General features: G+C 42.0%; 1 protein-coding gene across 7 annotated transcripts in view; it reads right to left on the reverse strand.

The window, feature by feature from the left end:
* Nucleotides 1–24,127, reverse strand: part of DENND2B (DENN domain containing 2B) — a 183,560-nt gene that overhangs the window by 36,914 nt on the left and 122,519 nt on the right. For all 7 annotated transcript variants that reach the window (XM_040608181.1, XM_040608182.1, XM_040608187.1 and 4 more), the window contains 7 exons: nt 19,072–19,220; nt 16,131–16,346; nt 13,193–13,289; nt 12,212–12,256; nt 9,713–9,897; nt 8,961–9,070; nt 6,760–6,829 (listed from right to left, as the gene is read on the reverse strand). In XM_040608181.1, coding sequence (XP_040464115.1) covers nt 6,760–6,829; nt 8,961–9,070; nt 9,713–9,897; nt 12,212–12,256; nt 13,193–13,289; nt 16,131–16,346; nt 19,072–19,220 — 872 coding nt within the window. The remainder of the gene's footprint in view (nt 1–6,759; nt 6,830–8,960; nt 9,071–9,712; nt 9,898–12,211; nt 12,257–13,192; nt 13,290–16,130; nt 16,347–19,071; nt 19,221–24,127) is intronic.

The raw sequence follows: 24,127 nt of genomic DNA on the forward strand, positions 1-24,127 counted from the left end.
AGGAGCTGAGTTCTGTGTCAGGGCTGGTCTGCAAGTGGCTAAGGACAGTCTTTTTTATAGTGAGTTTAATCTGAAGTTTACTGACTAAAGCTCACTCCAAAACCTGCTTTGGCAGAAGAAACAGGAGGCTTTTGCTCCAAAAAATAAGCCTGCCATTTTTTTCTTTCGAATCACACCTCCCTGCCCATGTGCTTGAAATCTAGGGGAGCCTTCAGAGAACTCCTCCCAGTCTGGCACAGCACTGAGTCTCTCACATACTGCACATGACCGCTTTCAAAGTAAGGCAGGCTGTCCCTCCAGTGTGCATACTTGCCAGCCATTCAGACACATAACTTAGTGGTTTGGTTTTTTTAAGACACCGGGGAAGCTGTGGAGCATCAGCAAAGCTCCTGGTTTCACAGCCCCAGAAAAAAACTGGGGAATAGTAGACCCGGCATGCTGACATCAGAGGAACCGAAGCAGCTGGGACCAAACACATTTTTCATCTTGCATTTCTCCTCCCCACTTCTCCCATCTACCTGAAAATGCACTGTGTGGAGAGGAAAGGCAGCTAAAACAGACTCACCAAACAGCAAGAAAGAGAAACATGCACTGTAGTCCTATCTGCCACCTCAAAGAAGCAGAAGCACAGCCAGAAACAGACTAGCATCAGTCTGAAGACTGCAGAAGGGCCGTGCTCCTTCCTCCCCAAAACGGGACAGGACATCTCGTCTGAGATCTTCTAAATAATTCCCCAGAGAGCATTATTAGAAAAACTGGAGGAAGCAGTAAGGGCTGCCCAAGGCCAGGCAAAAAAGGACCAACACAAATGCATAGCAGCAGCTGAGCCGTCTGAAGGAAGCAGCCTTTGCAAAGCACCTGTTAGCTCTGCATAAGCCTCTGACACCCTGGGCTCCCTTTGACGATAGAATGGTAGATGCTTCAATTGCAATTAGCTGTAGTTAAAGAAATGATCATATAACAGAGATCGTATATGAAAATATTTAACTCTAAATGACAATGCAAATGCCATTTTCACATACACATTGTGTTTATTCCCTTCTGCAGGAAAATGAAAAGGACACTATTTCAATCCTGTCTGGCTTTAGGACTGTCTTGATCTTGGAACAATGAAAGATGCAGATTCAATCCAAAGCTTAAACAGGGAAATGTGTTTCTGAATAACATCCCAGCACATTTCTCCTGCTCAGTTATATTAGAGCCACACACAAGCTGATGGGGTCCATAGCTTGAATAGATGACATCAAGAAGATAAAGGAGATGCCTCCCACAGACATTTTCCTATGTTGTGGAAACTATGTCCACAGACAGTTTCCTAAGGCTTGGCACTTTCAGAAAGACAGAGTCATACTGAAGATCCAGCAAGGCTCCTTCTTGGCAAGTCTGCTGCTTTGTCGCTGGCTTAATTTTAAAAGACGACAGACCTATAAATACAGATGCTGAAAAGTAGGTTTGCAGAAATCAGGTTATCACGTCAGATCAGATCACTGCTCTCTTAAGCCTAATGCAATCACACCCTCATGGCCATGCAAGCCCTAGCATCACCAGCGAGCCAACATATCTAGAAACAGAGATGCTCCTTAATGGTGTCAGGAATCAGAACAATTCAAATGCTGAGAGTCTAAAATTAATAACTCAGTCACAAGCCAGCTTCTGTGGCAGCTCTTGATTCCTTGTTAGGGCCAATCCAAATTCAGACCATGTGTTTTAAATCCAAAAGCTTGTCTTAAGTCTTCTTGTTATATGTGAAACTTTTAATGCCAGAGCACCCAGTGTGCACAGGGCTGTGAAAGGTGCTCGAGGGAGGGCAGGATGGAGGGAAGAAGACAAGGGGAAGAAAAGATTTTCAACTGAGTTTTTTTCAGTTCCATAAACATTCGTCTGCATCCTGCAGAATTTGTTTTCACAGTGTAACAAATTCCTTTCTCCTGCCCCAGCAAATGCAGGATGAACTAGTCCCACCTAACTACAGTTTTTCATGTTTTAATGTACACACTTTATGTTCAGGCATCCACTCCTCCACTGACTCCTGGGGCTGGCTTGTCTTAGCATAGAGAAGTGGTAAAGGAGCATTTTTCTTGTGAGATGGAAGAGGCAGGATAGGGCGCAACAGACCCTGCAAGTTTTCATCTTATTTCTGCAAGTACAAAGTTACCAGCCAAGAAATCCTGACATTGTCAGGCTTTCTGCTCTGGGTCTCCTCAGATATCTGCCCTACGTGATAGAAATGTGCATCTCCTAATGGTCCCATGAACCAGCTGCAGCAACAAACTGCAGGATGATTGTTTTGAAGATGCAGTATCTTATGCTCCAGTATTGCCCCACTAGCTAGAACAAGGACCATTCAGCATGCACAGCAACTGCCATGGCAGTAAAGCCCAAGATGCTTACGAAGATCCCATAAAACAGCAGCTTATATGCAATGACTGTCCCTGGGGACAGGGCCTGGCACAGCTGTGGATCTCAGCCATAAAGCCACTGACAACCCAGGTTGCCAAGGAGCTCCACTGGATGCAGCATATCCCAAAGGATATATCCCTGGTGTCTCTCTGGTTGTCTACACCCTTTTTCTGGGCTGCAGAGACTTTTCACAGCCTCCCAGTAAGGAAAGTTTCACACATTTTCCAGTACTGCTGGGCCCTGTAGCTAAGGCTCTGCCAGCCGAAACCCACTGAGGTGGTTTCTGCTTTCACCACTGTGGCCCTTGTGTATCCACTGTGCTCTCACTGGGAACAAACCTGTGGGACTGCACAGCGATGGAAGAGCTAAGGCTTCAGTCGCACCCTTTAGAGAGCAATTTTTTAACATATTAAATCAAGGCAATTAGTAAAAAGAAATTACACACTAAAGCAAATTAAAAATCTCTCTTTTACAATTCATGTTACAGCAGCTTCAATCTTGTTCCTTCCCCACAATGTGCTCCTGCTGTGCCTGTGCTCCTGCTCTCCCTTCTGCCCCTATGCAGGTCGCTGCCCCATAGTACTGGGGGCATGGTAATGTCCACTGGAGAGGGCCGTGCCTGGCCAGGTGAGGTAAAGCCCTCAGCAGGAACTGTTCAAATCATGTTTGCTGCCCGCGTGTGCATATCACAGAGCCACAGCCCAAGAACAGCTCTAGAAAAGAGCCTAGCATTGGATTAATTAGCATGGGAAAGAAAGTTAAATTAAGCTGAGTTATTAAAGAAAAACATCTTATTTGTTGTAAAATGGCACAGTAATGAGAGTTGATATCTCTACTATATTTTGGCCCATTTCTTTTTATATGAAGATGCATACTTCTCACATCAAGTCACTAGGAAAGCTATTACATGGTTGCCTTCTAAATATCAAGATGTAATTGGAAAACTTTGTGCTGTCTACCGAAATGCGATTGTTTGCTGAGGTACAATAGGTTACATTCCATTCTAATCCTGTTCCAAAATGAAACAAAACAATGTAAATACATTTAAAGGGGATACTGTACAGGATTTGTAGTACAAACAGAACGTAATTGTCACTGTATCCCTTGAGGTAGTTTTGGCAGGGTTTTAGCGCACATCCCCCCCAAAAAAAGGTCTGGAAGAATCTGAAATCTGAAGGCAGAAAAGAAAAACTGGAGCAGTTGGTTCGTATCGCAACATGCCAAAGGAGAACAAGGCTGACAAAGAAGTAATCCTTTCACAAACAAAGGAATCTGAACACCAGCCTCTGCAGAAGACACAGACAGGCATACTCACGGGACCAGGCTGGTCAGCCCATCCAGCCATGGAGCCTGCTGCCAAGGACTGCCAAAGGCTCCAGAAGGTGTGAGACACCTCTTGCTGGGTATTACAAGAGCATCACTCGCCAGGACAGCTGGGGAGTATTTTCTAAGGAATTAGCCTCACAGCAGTTGGCTTGTCTTGAAGCAGAGTGGTTTATAATGACTTTAGGGTTTTCTTATGGTTTTATATTACACAGCATGGCCCCACCTTTCTCTTACATAATGTTTGCCAAAAACTCCATGTAGTTCCTGAGTTATGGTTATTGCATTTGACAGAACTTGTGAGTCAGGCATGGGACTAATCGGAGGAGACGCTGTGCACTCCTGGGCACCACAGCCACCCTGACTGAAGCTTTCAGAAACTGCTCAGGAAACTGGACAGCCAAATACAAAAATCTGCTTTACAGCCCAAGCCTCTGGCATATAAACAGTGTCTGCAGAGGTTACCTGCTCCTTGTTGACTGTACAAACTCTGTATTTGCCTATATAAAATATGAAAGCATGCACATGACTGTAGATAGAAATATCACTGAGGTACACATCAGTGAGGCTGTTCCAACCATGCACCGACATTTGCAGGGGACAAGAAATTGGTATGCTTTATGAGCACTGAGTCCTGTGGAGAAGGCACTTCAGGAAAAAACCCCAGTTCCACCATTTCTCCCAGCAGGACACAGAAAGAGGTTACAGGGTCCAAATAACAGTAGATTTCTGCTACTTTTGCCATTTTCCCAGACAGAAATGTTGAGATGTTTCTCTGCAGCTTCCAAAATTCTCCTTCTTTCTAAGCTCTAGACTGTGCCAGTTTTGCTGTCACAAGGCATGACAGGTTTTGCGCCAGAAAGGGACAAGCCTGTAAAGTACATTGGTATCACTCCACGTTCCTCTGCTGGGTAGGCTGTACCAGTGAGATGAGACATGTAGCTTCTGCACTTCAGGTTTTGCAACCAGATGAAACATCCTGAATCAAGTGATCTTCCAGGGCAGCAGCAGATCAGGTTTAGTACTGGCTTTAAATTATTAGATAGATTTAGCAAGACAGTACTTATTTTCCCCTTTTTTAAATTACTTTTCGCTACCTGTTGATTGATTTTTGCCATAGCCAATAGAGGATAAACACAGTCTCCAATGCTGTCTCAAAACACTGTTTATATAGAAGTGTGTAGTACTGGTTTAATTCTATTCCTGGTATTTCCTACTACGCTGACCTGCCTTCTGCACCAGCTGAAAGTAAGGTTCTATTTTTATGTTGCCTTTAATGTAGCGTGGATTTCACTGAGCCTTAAGTGAGTAAAAAAAGCCTGAGTTAGTACTTCATTGACAAACTAATTAAACATCCCTGTGTATACACCTTTTTTATTGTGGCTGATTATTTCAGTCTCAGCCTGGTCCAGGATCAACTGTTTTGCATTTCACAAATGTAAGCTCTGTGCATGATTCCAAACTTGCTAACATTCCCAGAAATATAAAAGTCTTAAACCACCTTTACCAGGTAGAGTGAAAACACTCCATAATTTAATTCCAGCCAACATCTTCTGAGGTTTTGGGTTTTTTTCCAAATACACCTTATTATCTTTTTAAATGACGACAGATAAAAAAGTAATTGAATTTACTTCTGCTCTACATCTTGTTATGCTTATTTACACCTGCAAGAATACCTTCTAGGTGCTTCACTTGTTAATATCTGAATTGCCCTCAACCAGCTCCAGATTTACTGCAACACAAGCCTTCACTGACATTTCCTTTCCACATACAAACCTTGTTGTGGCCCACACTTACACACTGTGTTATACAGAGTAAGCAAGTTTATTTGATGCTACCTATGGCAAATACTGCCTGAGAATTGATAAACAAGTTTTCTGTTATGTTATTTTAAATGAAACTTCTTACAAATAGAGGAACCACACACAGCAATACTTCCCAGACAGAGCATCTGCTGTCTGCACGACAACAAGCTTTGCTGTAGACAAAGAGCAGGGCAAGAGCAGGGTCAGGTACGGGCAACATGCAGGATGGAGGGTGCTGTTCTAACGACAGCAAGTTACTCTGTCTACTGGAAGCCACTGAAAGCTACTGAAGGCCAGTGCTCCCTGCTTGGAAAGATGGAAATTATGCAGAGAGCAAAGGGAGGGGAAAGCGCCAGTGTCTCTTTCTTTTAAACAGGGAGTACCTATTAACAAGTTTGCAATGCTGCCGCAGACATTCACGCACAGTATGCAAAAGGCTCCCGCAGCATCCAATATCCACATAAGCTGTCCAACCAAGTGCAGGCAACTGTCACGTGGACAGTACAGGAGCCATGGCTCCCCATCTAGTCACTTGCAACCAGCTCCAGACCTGTCCAAGAGGTGATAGGCACAGGCTAGCACAGGAACAACAAACCACTTTATGCTTTGCTGCCCAGACAAAATTGGTAGGGCTGAGTTGAGTCCCCACACCACCAGTTGACCAGCCCTGGTCACGAGGACTGAAAAGGGGCCTGAGAACCTAGGCTTCCTGGCACCGGCATCAGCTTATTGCATGGTCCTGAGCAAATGGTGATGGTGGCATGCTCTCCACCATTGCTGCCCTCCTACTCGACAGGGAGGCTTATTTACCTACATCATGGACCTGCTGCAGACTGATTAGGCAATGCTGGCAGAATACTTTGGAGATGTAAGCAGCTGTCCAAGAGATAAACACTACTCACAAATGTTTAGAAATACCACATTTGCCTTTGTTTGCAGTGTTGTAGTATTTCTGATTCTGCTTGAAAGCACATAATATACAGAATTTTAAAAGTGCTCACCCAAGAAACTTTTCACATTCTTATGGATCTCGTGCAAGACCTGGTACCTATTTGACTGAGACAGCCATTACAAATTCTTATTGTACTTGAGCTCCTCACATTTCTAAATTTCAGAGTGAGCAACTCTATTTTCTTTAAAAACCATGAGAGAGACCCTCAAAGTTCAGACTGTAGTTTTGAGATATTGTTTAACAGAATTCTGCATTTTGAGGTGACGGTGATGTACTTACCAACAGCCTCCTGCAATAACCAAACCGCCGGCTCCCATCTTCCCCCGTCAGCATGAAAGAGAAGGTCTCACTAGAAGAAAATAAATTGCCCAGATCTTACTATCAAAGTACAGCATAGCTACAAGGTAGATCATTTAGAAAGGGATACTGCTTTATCCACTGAGAGATTCTACCCACTGGAGGGTCTTCTTATCCCCTGCCTATCATCCGGACATACTCGGTAGACAAATTCCACGGTTTTGGACAGTCTAACTATCTCATTATAAGAAGAGATAGGTGCTGAGCTTCAGTGACATGGCAGTTCCTTTGTACTTCAGAAGGAACACAAGAATCAGATTTTGAGGGCAGTATCAAATGCTGTATCTCCCTTGCCTTTTGTTACATCCTGTCTTTGGACTGTGCTTTACTCTCAAAGGGAGAACCTTAGATATTCTGTACGAGTAGAGAAATGATTTTCTAATCCAGAAACAACACAAATGTCCAAAATCCAGATCATTTTATACCCCTGTCCAGCATAAGTACCATTTGTGACTGAGAAATAAAACAACAGTTTAAGGCTACAATTACAGCACAGGTAAAGGGATGGGTCTGGACTGAGAAATGTTCCTGACTGCTTTGCAAGTTTTAAATAGCATTATACAAACCACTTTTTCTTCGTGCTGGAATACCAGGGTTTATACAGTTATAGCTGTATATGGGAGAGATATCTTGTTTCACAAAAGGCCTTTCTAGGAGAGTGGCAGCAGCAGAAGTGAACTGCTATGTAAGCAGGGCTGTGTGCTTCTCATACCAATGTTGCCCACACAGCTGTCCGCTTCTTCAGTGTTTTCAGTAACTCACTATACAGGTGCTTCCACATACTGAATAATACAGCCAAGCAACACAGTATATAAGAGGGCTTTGTTGCATGTGCCATACGTAAGCCAATAAAAAGTTCCACACATATTCTTGTAATTCCTGCAGGTGAATGCTGGTTCCCTATCATTGTTGAAAGTCCTTCTAGACACACTCTTGAACTGGCCTTAATTCATTTACACATGTCTCAAACCACACATCTTAAGAAGCCATCTAATATTCTAGGGGAATATGGGGAGACCCCACCTGGGGTACTGCATCCACCTCTAAAATCCTCAGCACAGGAAAGCCACGAACCTGTTGGAGCAGATCCCAGAGGAAGGCCATAAAAGATGACCAGAGGGCTGGAGCACCTCTGCTGTGATGAAAGGCTGAGAGAGTTGGGGTTGTTCAGCCTGGAGAAGAGAAGGCTCTGGGGAGACCTGATTGCAGCCTCTCAGTACTTAAAGGGGGCTCATAAGAAGGATGGTGACAGACTTTTTAGTAGGGCCCGTAGTGACAGGACAAAGGGTAATGGTTTTAAACCAAAATAGGGTAGATTCAGACTAGATAAAATGAATAAATATTTTACAAAGAGGGTAGTGAAACACTAAAACAGAACAGGTTGCCCAGAGAGGTTGTAGATGCCCCAATCCCTGGAAACACTGAAGGTCAGCCTGAACAGGCAACCTGATCTAGTTGACGAAGTCCTTGCTCATTGCAGGGGTGTTGGACTAGATGACCTTTAAAGGTCATTCCAACATAAAGCATTCTATCTATCTATCCTGTCTGTCTATTCTTCTATACCTTCAGATCAACAGGTTCTGACATCAATGGAGGGAGGAAAAAAAGATAACTTTTTGGAGGTTTCTTTTGAATGGAAAAGAAAATGCAAGCCTGGCTCTCCCTTCCCTTGCCCTTCTGTAGCCATTCATCTCTGAGGGAAGGAAGACAGGGCTCCTCTGCTGTCACAGAACTCAGCTCCAAAAAAGTTCCCAGAACAGTACTGCTTTGAACCAAATGAAGAGGTGTCTTGCAATTCTGACAAGCATTCTGGGGTAAATGACTAGGGCAGGTGGTGGGCAGGGCCCTGTCCTTTTTAAGATTTATTTTAAATACTTCCATTTATGCTTCTGGGTTTAGCACTGAGAGAAACCTTCAGACCTCTTCCCCTCAGCCACACAGGCCTGTGAGACAGGCAAAACAGGGAAGAGCTTAAAAAAAAATTAAAAATTAACTACAGCTGCTTGAGCCTGAAGTGGCCAAGACTCAAGCTGCTACTTCCTTAATTGGGCATTGGCAAGGCTGTGGCTGTTCCAGATGCGCTCCAGCAGCACTGTGCAGCAGAGCAGCGCTGGAGGGTTTACCTGTTGTATTCAGAGACGGGGAGCCAGTCCTTGGCATCAGGAAAGCAGAACTGAGGGATAGCCTTGAGACGCTCCTCTGCTTCACGCATTTGCTTGGTTGGTCTTTCTAGCTGTGGGGGAGAAAACGGAGGTTCAGCCAGTTACTGTTAGCGCCAGCTTCACAGCACCCCTCGGGAGAGGGGTTACTAATGAGCTCTAAAGAGCAAGGGCCCATCAGCTTGTTCTTTATTTGTGCTTGGCAGAGTGAGGCATGACCCCAGGACAGGCTTACAGATGCTAGTACAATAGAAATAATCACTTCTGGGTTTTTTTCAATTTTGTAAAAAATTGCCCAAAACTCCCTTGTTGCACAATGGCCACTTAAAATATAGTTCTAATTCAAATTCCTTTCTGCTGCAAGAGCACAAGAGAAATGCCATAGATCAGCAAAAGCCCTTCCATTGACTTCAGTGGGTTTTGGAACAAATCTTAATATAGCCAAAATGAGTAAATAGTGAAATAATCAGAAACCAAATTTAAACACAGTTTTTAAAGCACCTACCATCAGGCTACACTCCAGAACTGGAAAACACATATTTTTAAATAGGCAAAGCTTTCAGTCATTTTCTCTATGCCCTTCCCTTTGTAATAGATCACTTTGGAACAATTACAAAAGTTGAATTAACTACATTTAAAAATAGATTTCTATTAATTTTCCCACTTATTCACTTTACTGAATTAGAATGAACTGCATGTAAGAATTTTTCTTTTACCTTGGGAAACTGATATGTCACTTCTGGGAGGTAAGTGTTTTTAGACGGCTTCTTTTTCAGTGACACTACCACAAAATACTCAAATAACTCCCGTTCCTGCCATTCAATCAGCTCCAGCTCCAGGGTGCGATAACTTGGAGCTCTCTTCAGCATTGACTGGATGTGTACTAGACGCTGGGTATGAGCTAGCATTTAAAAAAAGAAAAGAAAAAAAATACCACCAGATCATTACCTGGGACTCTAATGCACATGTGTAAGCCATAGTCATTCACAAAGGGCTTTCAATTAGCCGGTATATCATTCCAAGCATGTTCTCCTTTCAAAAGCAAACTTTCATACTCTAGCCTCCCTCACTAATTGCATCCATAAATCAAAACTCTCTCCAAGTACTGAAGTGATGCAACACTAAGTCACTGAAATAATTTGCAGCTCATAATTGTTACCCTGCCAAAGGTCTGCTTTTCCCTCACACATAAGACTAGATTATAAGCCCTTGTGTGGGTGTGTAAATGCATGACGGCCTCCAGGGTGACACATCTCAGGCCTGACTTGGACCTGGTTTATGTAGGTGAAGAACAGTTCTGTGACCTGTCCTATGTAACACAGCTTTAAGCTAAGAACAGCTAAAGGTGTATTTTCTCCTCCACAGCACAGGCATAGCCCATACAAGCCATGGAATGATCTCCAGGGAAGCGGGAAGGAAAGGAAAGAGGTGTGAATTGCCTCCTGTGGAATTGCTTTGCTTGCGCCAATTTGATTGACAGGCAGATTCATGGTCACCTCCAGTCCCGATTCAAAGGTATTCCTTGATCCAGTGACTTGTTGCTAGATGTGTATGGCAGACTAGTCAGTAACATCATTACCAGTTCTGTAGACCAATAAGTGAAAACAACTAAGAAAAAACAGCTTTCTGCGTGCTCTTCCCCACCTCTTCACACCAGGACCTCTGTGCAATGGTAAATGAATTATTAGCAGCACATGTCAATCTCTTAAGGCTGTATTCACTGACACTGCTCAGTTTGCAAAAGGTAGACTGTCCCTTGTGGTAGGAAAATAAGGCAACACAAGCACTCAATCACAGCAATAATTAATTGACAGAAAGAAAGGGAAACCCCTTGATGGCCAGCTGTCATTAAAATGGTTCAACAACACACAAATTAAAAATAATTTTGATAAAGTACTTGGGTCTTGGTGTGACTGCACAACTAGGGAAGCTAAATCCCCAGAAATAACCTACCTTGTCCTGCTTTGAGATAGCCCCACTCCGCCAGACAGTGCTTTATATTTGCAAAAGGTGAAAACAAAGAGCCCGTCCCCACCCCAGCAAATGTGGACCCAGTGAATCCGGCTGTGCTACACATGACAATTGGATCTTTGGCTGAGGGTGCCCTGAGAACATCAACATAAACATAAGGTCAGGCAGGAGCAGTTGCTTAGGGAGCCATCAGAATCAAGATCATCCATTCCACAACAAAGGGGGGGGGGGGGGGAAGCTTCCCAGTTTCCAGTGAAATCAGAATATCCTCCCAGTAACAAGAGAGAGGCCAGGCCCTATCTGTCTCCTTTCCTGGGCTATGACCAAAAGCAAGCCCTGCATTTTTTGACACAAAAGAGAAACAGAACTGAAAGCAGTTTTGGGCTGGTACCTGCCTATGAGCCTTTTTCCACAGATCACTGTACTATGTTGCAGAGCCTTTTTTGGGTGGTCTTACCACCACCTATCTGGAAAAAACCTTTTCCCTAAGATAATCTTTTCCAGCAAGTTTTCCTGCATGAACAGGTGACCTCTGCAGTGGACAAACATGAGTGCTTGCCCTTTATCTTATAACCACAGCTCCACAGTCTTGGGGTTTTTCCCCTCACTTACTAACATCACAATGGGTTTTTAGTAAAAAAATCTGTTGTTGCTGCCTTCAACTTTTTTATAGTTCTCTCTGTGTATGAGGACTCTTGAAAATGAGGGACTAATTTACTGGCCTGGCTCAAGCAGAGTTTGTGCAGGTGCTGTGCACTGATAAAGGAATTCCTAGAATTTGGAGACTGCAGACCTATAAAAGACTAGAAGGACTGCTACACTGGACCAGACCCAGAACCTTACCTCCAACAGCAAACAGCAGTAAATACTTAAAGCAGTGTATGAATAAAGAAGAGAGCATATTTATCCAATCTCATCCCTCTAAGTTTGCACCCAGTAGTCAGTCTGGAAAACATCAGCATCTGTGAAGTGGCTGACAAAGCAAGTCTATCAAAGGTCCTGTTCTTCATTATATGACACAGTTGCCAAATCCTTGTTAGATCCTCACAGCTCATTTTGTCCTTGCTTTCCACATTCAGGCTCCTGTGTTGGAAACTTTGTGAGCTCTGCAGTAATGGAGTTAGCATAGTTCAGGAAGGAAAATACAGGCCATGGACAGGAACAACGCATAGTAGCAGGAGAATGTATGTTAATAAGGGCTGTGATGGTGGCTGACTAGAAGTTATTGAAGGCTGATCCCTTACCTTTAAACCTGTCATCTGAGTCACTCTCACTCTCGCTGTTCTCATCTGCAGAGGAGATAGAGGAGGGATCAGTTAATGCAAAACCAAAGTAAACATAAACTTGGTTTACTGTGGTGAAACATGTCTCACACCGAGCCTTGCGATCCATGCATGCTTTTCCCTCAGTTTTAAAATAACTTGAAATAAAATGTTTGAATGACTCCTTCGATTGTGTTTTCCTTGGAAAAAGTTTCGATTTTGCTTGAGAATAAGAGCTTTGTTTTGATGAAAGTGCAAAATTCATTCTCCACTACAGCAAGTGGTTGCACTAAACCCTCATCTATGTTAAGCTACAGAAGTGAACGTGCCATTTGGAAAATGGATTTTAACCCTTCCACTTATTTTTCAGACTTCAGGTTTTTTTGCAAAAAAGTTATAGAGCACTTGAGAAGTTAAAAGTAAGGCTTATAAGCTTTCCCTGTCTGGGCAACATTCTCAACCACCAGAACTCATCAAACCAAGTGAGAAAAACATGCAAAAGTAACCTTATGACAAGACCTATTTCTGAGGCATACTCATATTAAAGCTCTATTGTACTCCTACTGCAGACATGGCCTGAATTTCTCTTTGGCCCCTGCTTTTTCAGAAGCAGTCTGAAGTGCAGTCTGAGTTACATTCACAAGCCACGAAAAAGCATGAATGAATTACAAGGTCAAAACTGTGAGTTTTGGACAAAACATACAGATGCAAATTACTTGAAATATGAACTAAAGAAGAAGCTGGATAAGTCCAGCTGATCATGGGATTAACACGATGGACAACACTGAGAATCCCATTTATTTTTAGCTCATCCCCGTTTTCTCCTCTTGCAGACAGAAAGGTATCATTGTTCACAGAAGAAAGTTCTAAGCTGAGCCCAGGGTAGGTGTGGAGGAAAGAAGGGAACCTGTTAATCCTGTAACATTCAAATGGATTCACTGAACCCTGATGCTTGTGTCATACCTCGTAGGGATGCTGTCTCAATATTGGACATCGAAAGTTTCTTCAGTCGTTTTTTCCCTCTTTTTGCACTGTAGATGGAATTGATTCTTTGGACAAGCTGCAAAACAAGAAAATGAGAAATCAGTAAGACCAAACACTTTTCTGTTCAGGAGGCTTTTAATTAATCTATCAAAACAAAGAATTTGACCATGGATGATAGGCCAGCCAAACCCCGCAAAGCCTTTACTATTTCAAAATGCATTACTTATCTCTTATTTTGAATTCCATTTGTTTGACTTACTCATTTTGAATCTCATTCCTTTACCTACGGATATATTTTTTAAAAAATAACTCAGAAACCTAAATCTCATTTTCAAAAATCTCATAGACATTAGCAATAAAAGCACAATGAGCCTGAGGATTCAAAGGTAGTTGTTATCCTCTACCACCCTCATTCCTCTCTATGCTATTATTTCTCTCTTCATTTGCATTGTCTTAGTAAGCGATCCATTAGCCATATCCAACTTCGCCAAACGCTCATGAACCTTAAGAACATATTTTATCTTGAAGATAAGAGTAACATGTGTTGGCACCTCTCTGAAGAGATGGTCCTAACTTCTTAAAGCCTTTTCAGGTACAGAGTGACCCAGCTGCTTTGAAGCTGTATTGTACCATATTGAGGATCAGGCCCATACAGGCACCTCCATCCCCCCCCCCTTCCAACTCATGCTGTACTTACGTTACTTCACAGGTGCTCTATCTACTGTCTCCAATCTTACTCTTATCTACAAGAGTATTTTGAAGTTAGCTACTAGCGCTGGGTTTAGCTGGCTTTAACCAGCACTAGCCAGAATTTTAACTCCTGGTAATCATCTTTCTGACTTCCCTCAGAAGGGCTAATGCAGATGACAACTGCCTATCCAAAAATATCTGAGAAGATAGAATATATTAATGGGAACTTGGGTTTAGTGCCTTCAACAGGAAGCTGGGATTACTAAGAATTCGTAATTAGACCGAATATTATAACTTCTGTAGTGCCATAAATATGTAGCAATTAATCTTCATAATGTTTTATGGGTCAGGAATAGTATCATTCCATAGCAGCTATACTCCTAGAACCATGCTACATTTTGCAGAAGCTGTTTGATCTCAGCTTGCAGAGAGAAATAAACTCAGTGAAACTAATTCACCATAGACAGGGTAGAAAGTCAGTAACAGAGCACAGACTGGAACAAAAACTCATGAGACCCCTCCAACAGAGGAAGCAAGTCTGGCCCAGAATGAACAGTTTTAAGTATTAAAATCCTCACTTGTTTTCCCGTGTGAAGCAGTATCGGGGATTTTGCCTCTACATGCTGACTGAGCCATGTACAACCCACCAGTAAGGCTCAGCTAGAGTTTCTCAGCTTGTGGCCATGCTGCTGGCTCTGCCTGCTGGGAACCTGCACAGCACCACAGCAGAACCAGCAGGATGAAACCCTGCCCGGCTCCCACGTGTGCTGGCAGAGGAACTCCTGCATGTGGGCACTACACAAGGCATCAGGAACCAGGAGTGAGGGGCCTTGCTGGGATTTTTCACTCCCTGTGCTGCGCTACTTGGCAGTTTTTCTGCTTGAGCTACTTCACTAGGGGTAAAATACCTGCACTGTGGTAAGAAAAGCCCAGATGTTTAAAGCATTTGGATATTCCTTCACAAAGCTGGGGGTGGTACCGAACAGGAGTTTCTCAGGTTTGACGTCTTCCCTCTAATAACTAACATTTTCTCAATAAACCCCTGAGATTCTCTAAAATACATGATTCTAGGGGCTACACTGATCAAAAATAGAAATTATCACAAGATTTATGATAAAACTATGAATATTCATATGCTGAAAACATAATTTCACACAAGGAATAGGTCTGTTCCTTAAATAAAAAATAAAAATAATAATAAAAAAAGAAAGCTGGATACAAAACTAACAGCCAAACTTTCCAAGTTTTACTCAAAACCAAGCAGTAAGTTACTCTGTAAGTCACTCTTAACTTTCTTCACAGACGTATGCTCATTTGTGCAGTAAATAGTATATTCCAAGAAAGTAAAAATATAGTAAATTAAGGATGTGGGAGTATTTCCTGATTTTTGTTTGTTTCCTGCTTAAACAGAATTTCAGACTAATTGACAGGAACATAAAAATCTCCCTCTACTCACAGTATTTACAGTCATATACTTTAAAATATGCTTTATAATAAGAACAGAGCTAAATATACAGTAAAAATCAACTTTGTTCACAAGCCAAAAATAAATATATTGGCTATTCTCCCCGTCTCTGTTGCTATTGTACTAGAAAAGGTTTGCTGGGTTTTTATGTTGTTGTTTGGTGGATTGGGTTTTTTTCACATCCCATTTTGAATTAGAAACTCCTTGAAAAATGGAAAATTAATTTTTACTTCAAACACATCAGACATCAGGGTCCTCAGGATGGGATAGGTTGTGAGTAAATGAAGTGAACTGTATTAGGCCAATAAAGTTATTTTCCTGAGACCAGTAAACAAATGATGGGGAAAAAAACCACTTCAGATGCTGCTGCATGTTATAAATAATAATTCCTTGGCCATCACTCATTCAAAATCATAAAGTGAGGTACACAACAATGCTCTGGCCAACAGAGCTTAAAGCAAAGTGTGGAAAAAAAGAATTGGCTTAAAATCAACTCTGTGCAAAGATGGCAATCAGATGTTTGCTACTCTTGGACCTAGGGCAGAGTTACCCACTTGCAGGGAAGGGATTTTCACAGTGCAGCTCTATGTAAAAAAGGAGTACACCTTGGCTCCTGAGAGTTACTGTTTCTGTTTTGATTTCAATTTTCCTTTAACTCCAAAAAAACAGCTTTCAGTGATGGCTAAAGGCTGGATAGAAATTTGCAAGCTCTTGCAGACAGGTGACCTATCCTCAGCATAAGTTTAATCACCCTGCCAGTACCTTTGGGATTCTCCTTGCCCGCCGTGTAGACAGAAGCTCACTTGTGGTACTCAGGCTGTCCTCATTGAGGCTGGAAGGGGAGGAGGGAATGCCAAGCTGAGCCAGAAGCAGCATGTCATCGTGGCTATGCCGCTTGGGCAGCCGTGGTAAGCGGTGGCTCTTCCTTTCTGACCAGTTCCCGACGCGCAGTGACTGGCTGCTGGGCTTCGAAGGTAGCTGCAGGAACAAGAACAGCTTGAGCTCTTCACCTCCTCAGCAACACTTGGTGCAGAAGCAGTTCTTTGTGAGCGAGTGGTGGCTACACAAGGACACCACGCTAGGTAAGCCACTGCTCTGCTGGATATGTGCAAAGAGAAGGTTTAAGGTCAAAAAGAAGGGACAGGGGTCAGTATCTAAGACTTTAAAGTTCAAAGAAAACAATACTACTTTTTTGCTGTGGTGCATTTCCATGCACCCACATCACATCAACATTACAGGCCTTCAAACCTAACTTAAAGGCTCGGCTGATATCAGAACACTGACCCAATGGCCTGATCCATCTCTTTCATGTGCAGTAGTGAAAATCAGGAGCAACTACATCAAAGTCACTATTTTATCCTAGAGAAAGAAAGTAGATAATCAAGCTTGCTGTACTTCCATGGTGTTAAGATGCTTTAAGATCCACCAATGTGCAGAGGCACAGTAACAGCTTTGTCTTGCGTTCCCCAAAAAACTCCCTTTCAAACTCCAAACTCTTATTACAGAGGGAAGGGAAAAATCTTCCTGACAGGATTAAGCACCAAGTAACAGCTATCTTTAAAAAAAAAATGGGCCTCTTTAAGAGCAGTCCTTTGAGCAGCTCTGCCCAGCTCTCAGGAAAGTTAATTGGCAGGCTGGCGAGGCTGGGTCCCTGCCTCCGCTTCCCAAACACAAACGCTGCAAGAAGCTTAACCAGCACATCTAGAAACAAGTACTATTACGTCAAACAGCTGTCAGTTGGCATTTACTAATATTCTATTAGCAGTATTATGAGCTATAAACCTTCAGTAACCAATGTCCTATTTGTTCTACTTGGAGTGCTTATTACAGTGCCATCATATCTGGGATTAAACATAAGTTTCTGTATGTGTTGTGGGCTTTGCATCACAAATACAATGTCATCAATAAAGCAATTTTTTTATACCTGATGACTTAAAGAACTGAAAATAACAAATGGGAAAGGAGAAGATACAGCGGGATTCAAAATGACCACAAGCCAGTGTTTCTGAGGTCTCTGCTTACCACAGGTTAGCATGCCAGGAAAATCTGCAGCAGTCTATACTTTAATGAAAGGAATTCTTTTTCAAGATGATTGTTGAAAGCCTGCTGACCTTCTGATCTCTTCCATCTTGTTTATCAGCATCCATGACTCAAAAGTCATGTTGCTAATCCAGCTATGTTGCTATGATGGAAAAACTGGGTGATAAATCATTGCCAAAGCTGCCATTCTTCAGGAAATTGAGACTTTTCTATTTCTGGTCATTGAAGAATTACCCAGACCCATAGTTGGCCTGCTGTTAGTGTCTCTTTGCTTTAAATATCAGCACAATGACAGTGCAATTATGGCAGGACTGACTCCTGGCAGGAAAATCCTGGCAGAATTTCAGTAAGAAGTTACCACAATAAAGATACAGCCCTGTTGCAAAGATACCAGAGAGTACTTGTTTACTGAGGAACTTTACAGAAGTCATTTTAATCTGTATATCCTTTGGTCACCCTGTGTAAAACAGAGCACAGTGGACAGTATCTTACTATGGACCTATATATGGTTCCTACCCTAGCAGTATACCCTGTTGTATCTTCTAGATGCTACACAATTCCTGTTCACACACACAGAGACAAAAATAATTGTTATGCATAGTATGTCTCTCACTACGAGATTATCTTTATGGCTGCAGTTTCTTTCTCCTTACTCTGCCTGATTACTACTTTCCACTCGCTCCCTTTTCAGTAGCTTTGCTGAAAAGTCTCCTGTTTTACAAATGATGTGCTAGGTGCATACTAAGAATCCTGGTAATACTTTTTTTGTCTCCTGGACTGCAATGCTCACACGCACACAAAATAAGTGAAAGAAAATACATTCAGTTTTGTTCTAGGTCTCTTTACAAGGCAAAAATGTAAATTGTTGTAACCTTTTGTTCAACTGCAAATTTTCTGTTGATTCAGTGCAAACTGAAGTTCCTTTCAAAGGCATTTTGAATCTCAAAATTAAGTATGTGATGGAATTTACATTTTTCCTTATGAACACAATGATCCCATAAACAACAAAGCACCTGGCATTTCACAGCATTCACAAAAAACAGACTGCTGCTTTGGAAAATTCACCACAAAATGGAAAGTCTGCAGGGTTCCTGGTCTTTTACTTTATGCTGTAAACACAACTTACACAGCCTTGTTAAATGCAGACACTCAGGTTTTTCTGATTATTTTATTATTCATTTATTTATTGGGGGGGCATACTTGGCATTCTCCATGTTACTATAAAACACACTATGCTATGTACTTCAAATGAGCAAAGTCACAATAGGCCTTGCGTCACAATACGTGGGCAAGACTTTTTCCCTCCTCTCCCTACTAAAAAGCCCAGCAGTGAACGCAGAGGCAATTCACAAAGAGGTGCAGCCACACAAATAATGTAGGGCCAGATTCAGCTCACAACCAACCAGCTGAAGGAAGCTGCTTAAATGTATCAAGCCGTAGCCGGCACAAAGAGGCATCGGCTTCAGCAGCGCAGCACTGGGAAGCTGAGCTACAGCTGCCAAGAGCATTGCCTGCAACGGTTGCTGCGTTTGATCACACTAGTCTTCCTGATAACCTTTCTCATTCGCTATGGCTGGCCTTCCTCCTATGCCATGGCTGATTTTCTTGCCAAAGTTTTAAATAAGCTTCAAGCCCAGAGCGCCGGGCGCTGCCGTGCCATTACCTGGGGAGGTGATGTGTATTTCCTGTCCTGCGGCGTCCACATCCTGTGCAAAGAATCCAGGGAATTCTCGGAGAGCTGGTGGGATTTTCGGCCCGCGTGACGGCCTTTCAGCTCCACATCCTCATACGGGTTTTCCTTGGGTGACTCGCCTTCATGGTTTGGTTTTTTTTGTGATTTTTGTTTTTTTTTAAGAAAAGAAAAACAGACAGGAATGTAAAGTTAAAAAAAAATAAAAATCATGTGAACCAAGTGAAAGGCTTTTAGAAAAGCTCCTCGGCTTTCAGCATGACTCATCCCTCTAGCTGCAGCTGGAAGTATTTGGAGGAGAACTTGGCTATGAGGTCCACAAGTTTCTTTGGTGTTTTTTTTTACTGCCTTTTTTTTTTTTAAATAAAATGCAAAGATTTCACAAGACGTGCTTCTGAGCATCTGCAGCTGTGGAAAATTTATTGATATATAAAAGCTAAGGCGCATAACTACTTTAAAGTATATCAGTAGATTTTATAAATCTATAGCAGCCCCTTGCAAGGTAAAATGAATAGCAATAAATAACTCTTCTCAACATACCACCCTTACACACAATAAGACATCTTTTATTTCATGCTACCTTCATTTTTCTCTTCCCCTGAGGGAAAAAAAAAAAAAAAAAAAAAGAATAAAAACTTTGGCTCAGCAGTGCCAAGAGAGAAGTTGGAAATGTAAAAGATGAAGGAAGAATTTCTGCCTCAACCATACTGCATCCTCAAAATGTTCTTTAAAACACATTATGCCTTTTAATTAAGCAGCTGTTCACTTCAATTTATGCAAAATTAATATCTCCCAGAAGGAAACTCATCCAGTAATATATAGAGGCTTGAACAGTTAAACACTAAATGTGACAAATGAAAAATACATCAAAAAGCAGACTGCAAACTTGGAATTTTTAGCATTTGAAAACCAGAACCAAAATTTATAGTCCAGATTTAAATGAGATCCAATATCCTTTGGCAGCCTAAGGAACAGTAGAATAATCCACCACCCTCTTCTCAAAACTCCTGAACTCACTAAACCTCTTAATGAACTAAGAAACACAAAAATGAATGAGTACCACCAGTAAAATGAACATTTTGTATCCATTTCTCCAGATGCTTCATAGTGAGGAACTGGTTTAGAACTTCAGGTTTTTCAAACATAGGGTCATTCCAGTTTCCCAACCATCTTACACAAAAAATCATCCCCAAAAAAGTGATCTACTCAAATTGAAGACTTGAATTTGCAGAAACTCGAAACACATAGGAAGTTCAAAGCTTTTGAACCAACTTGCTTTTGGTTTTATATCTAAAGATGACTTTAAAACTCATGGGATTAGTACAACATACATTGCAATACAAGCTATTAAATACAAGAAATTCAGGCTTTCCTGCCTACTGCATCAAATGAGGACAGAAAGATATAGCGTGGTTTATTGCTCACACTTTTACAAAAAAATATTCACCACTTTTACAGAGATGGGAGCTGAAGCATAGGTGTTTTCAGTGAGAGCAAGGCATCGATTAATACCCTGCTCGTTTGACTATCCTTTTTTTATTCTAGACAGAATATTACATTTCCTTATTGTACAACAACAGCAGTTTGTGCTTTCTACTTTATTGGTAAGCCTGGAAGTGTGAGACTGCTTGATTCATCAATTATAGCCATAAGAGCTTTTGCTTAGCAAGTTCACTTATTCACAATACAAGTAAAAATACAGTTTTGCTTCAGTAGCGCATCATAATAAGATTTCTAGTCAAATATAAGCACAAGAGTGAATGTTTTAGCTTTATTTTAATTAGATGCCTGAATAACTGCTGCTCGTTAAGGATGTCTGAATTGGCAATCACAGCTTATTATTCTACCCAGAGGGAATCTGATTCTAGAGGCAGCACTCTCATCACAGTCAATGGAAAGAACACCTTCAGGTGCATGAGGTCCTTAGAAAAAGTGCTTTTGATGAATGCAATGAACAGGATAAATCTTAAGCAACAAATATTCCTAAAAAAAATTAAAGCTACAAATGTCCTGGGAGGACTATGGAATTGATTGGTTCACTCTGTAGGAAGAAAAATAAATAGATATTGCACACTGATTCTGTTACTTGTAAACTCTAGAGCTCTAGATATGATAACCATAACAATAAATAGCCAACTTTGCAAAATGCAGTTACTTACTCAAAGCTAATTGGACTGTACTAGCATAATAAAATTTCTTGTAAGCCCAAGTCAAGTATAGGTCAAGCTTAGAATGGATTAACAGATTTCAAAATGCCCAGCTACATGAGACAGTGCTTAAACATATGCTTCCTTACGAAAACAAATGCTATTACATTAGTCTGCACAGTATCCAAACTCCACAGAAGGAACAGGCCCATCAGTTGAAAAGAAACCTTTTTTAAAATGTAAAGCATTTATAAGTTTTAGAGTAATTCTTTCCAAGACACAATGTAAAACAGCTTGAACCCAGTTAAACTCAACATTGCTAATGTTGACCTAAAATATTAAGTATAGAAACAGGCCTAGCGAAGTCTTGGATGAGAGAAGAGGGAGGAGCAAGGAACCATGAGCCGAGGCTGCTTTTCTGACTCATTTTCTACCAAAAGAAAGCTTGGGCCAAATTCCTCTTCAGTGTAAAGTGGAGGTCACTGGAGACACCACAGGGATTTTAACCCTTTCCCTAGAGCTGTGAGAGCTTCTTCAGATGACTGGTTTGCTGTTTAAGGCCACCCATTTCCTTTATTTTTCTCATTTGCTTAAAAATCAAATTATTTCAGGGTTGTGGTAGGTTTTTTTCATTTTGAAATGATGCCTTGAGACCAAATATGCCTCACCTATTCTTTCTTTCTAAGGAATAACATTCCATACCAAATCTCTGATAATGAAATAGTCTGTTCAATCTGAAACAACCTGGTTTTGCTGATTTACCATTTGAACCAAGTATTTAGTTTGCCCAGTGAACTAGAAGACATAATTTATTCATCTAGGTCTTCAGCAATTTTCAAACCTTAGACAACCAATATTTTTTAGTATATAGGTTCTTCCTGGTAGATGAGACACAGAAGACCCGATACACAAAAAGAGCATTAGGCAGCCCAGACAGTCTGGTTTCTGTACAAGTGACAGGAAACCCAAGATGTCAAGTAAACTGCCTTAGAGCAGCATTTAACCCCATCTGACTGCACAGTGACTCCCTGCCATGGCAGAAAGACATGGGAAGTAGTAGCCACCAGCAGGTGTGGGTCCCAGACCAGTGGGAGGCTCTGAGGAAGAGCTGCAGTGGTGGCCGCTACTGCTGCAGCACAAAAATGAGGACAGTTCCCATAGCTGGGCTGGCTCAGAGGTCTGCAGCTTTGATCTCTGCGTTTCTCCTCAACACCATCACTCCTCTAGTCCCAAGACCCAGGCAGAGAATGTTCACAAGCTGCAAGCTGCAGTGCTTTTGCATTCGTTTGGATTTGCTGCAAAAGGAAAACACATTTAGAATGAAAAAGCAAGGAACATCCTTGTTCCTTCCATATGGATGTCTCTATTGGAAGCCAAAAGGAGAAGCATTACGCAGTATAGAGGCCAGGCTTGTCTTAATGAAGCTGATCCAACTGCCGCACAAGACAACAGCAGACCAGTGCTGACTTCAAAGGAAGCTGAATCAAATCTCCAGAATGCATACGGTCACATGGAATAGCAAGTCTTTGTTAACTACTGTCTCTAATCATCATCCCTGCCTCCAAATCTGTTCCCTTTATAAGCATTTTTTTCAAGTTTCCCACTCTCTTGAATTCTACGTACCGAACTGTTGAGTTAACACAGGGCATTTATCTACACGACATTTATCTTCTGAAGATCTCACATGCAATTTAATGATCGGTCCACAGGGGAAAGAGAAAAAAAAAAAAGATAAAATAACCAGTGATCTTTAGAAAAATCCTGAGGAATGCAGTGCCTTCAGCTTAAGCATCGATGACTTTCCTCCAGCAGTTGCAATTCCTCACTCTGTGATGCTCTGCAAGTCAGCCCCACTGTGTCCTGAGGCAGCACACAATGTTCCTCTGCTCAGCCTCTCACACGTGGCAAATGGGAAGCAGACTCAGCAAGCCTGTCTCAAGCTGAGAAAGGAGCGAAAATAAGGCTGAGGGGAAAAAAAAAATGCAGGCAGACACTTCTCTATAAATGGCAGAAAGCAGGGAAACGCATCATTTCTTTCTAGATGGGAGGAATAATTATCAGAGGAATGAAGTGATTCACTGAGTGCTGATTATAACTCCTGCCTTTTGCACTGCCAGGAGGTGAGAAGAATCAAAGAGCAGGTAGACAATAAAGGAAAGGGCTCACCAGCTTGTGTTAAGCTGGGTGCTGAATAAGGAGCCAATGCTCACAGAGGAGCTGCTGTCTCCAGACGGTGATGCTGAGTGCCCAAGCTACGAGCCTACTGCTTTGCCTGCTGGCTACATAGAAAGCCCAGGCCCCTGAGCTGTATGACTGAGACAGACAGTTAGCAACTCACAAATAACACCGTGTATTTCCCACACACTAGAGCATGTGCACAAAATACAGGGCAATTAATGTACTTTACATTCTAATGAACTGGGAGATGAAAGCTTCAGCTGTCATTTGAAGAGAGACTTGGGGAAAAAGCAGCACATAACTCCAGAGGCAAGGAGTTGGAAATAGTGGCAATAAATGGGCAGAAAAAGAGGCCCAGATAGGCAGAATCAGGACTGAATAACAGACAAGGGGAAACACCCAAGTGAGCAGTCTGTAAGAACCGCTGATGCTTGTGGCACCTAACCCCTCAACTTTTTGTAGTGCTACTGTACCCACAGACACAAGGTGCAACACCTACTCCTTCCCACACATAATCCCCCTGACGGCACCTACACATCCTTGAACTACCTTTTTTACCCTCTGCCCATGACCTCTGTTGTAGATATAGCCCAATTCATCCAGCACACGCACATTTGGTGCACACAAGCCCTTGCAAAAATTAAGATAAAATACAACTGGGCAAGAAGAAGCAAGCAGAGGAGGGTTGCTGGGGAATTCTGCTT

The sequence above is a fragment of the Falco naumanni genome, chromosome 10, assembly GCF_017639655.2.
Source record: "Falco naumanni isolate bFalNau1 chromosome 10, bFalNau1.pat, whole genome shotgun sequence".
NCBI classification, from domain to species: Eukaryota; Metazoa; Chordata; class Aves; order Falconiformes; family Falconidae; genus Falco; species Falco naumanni.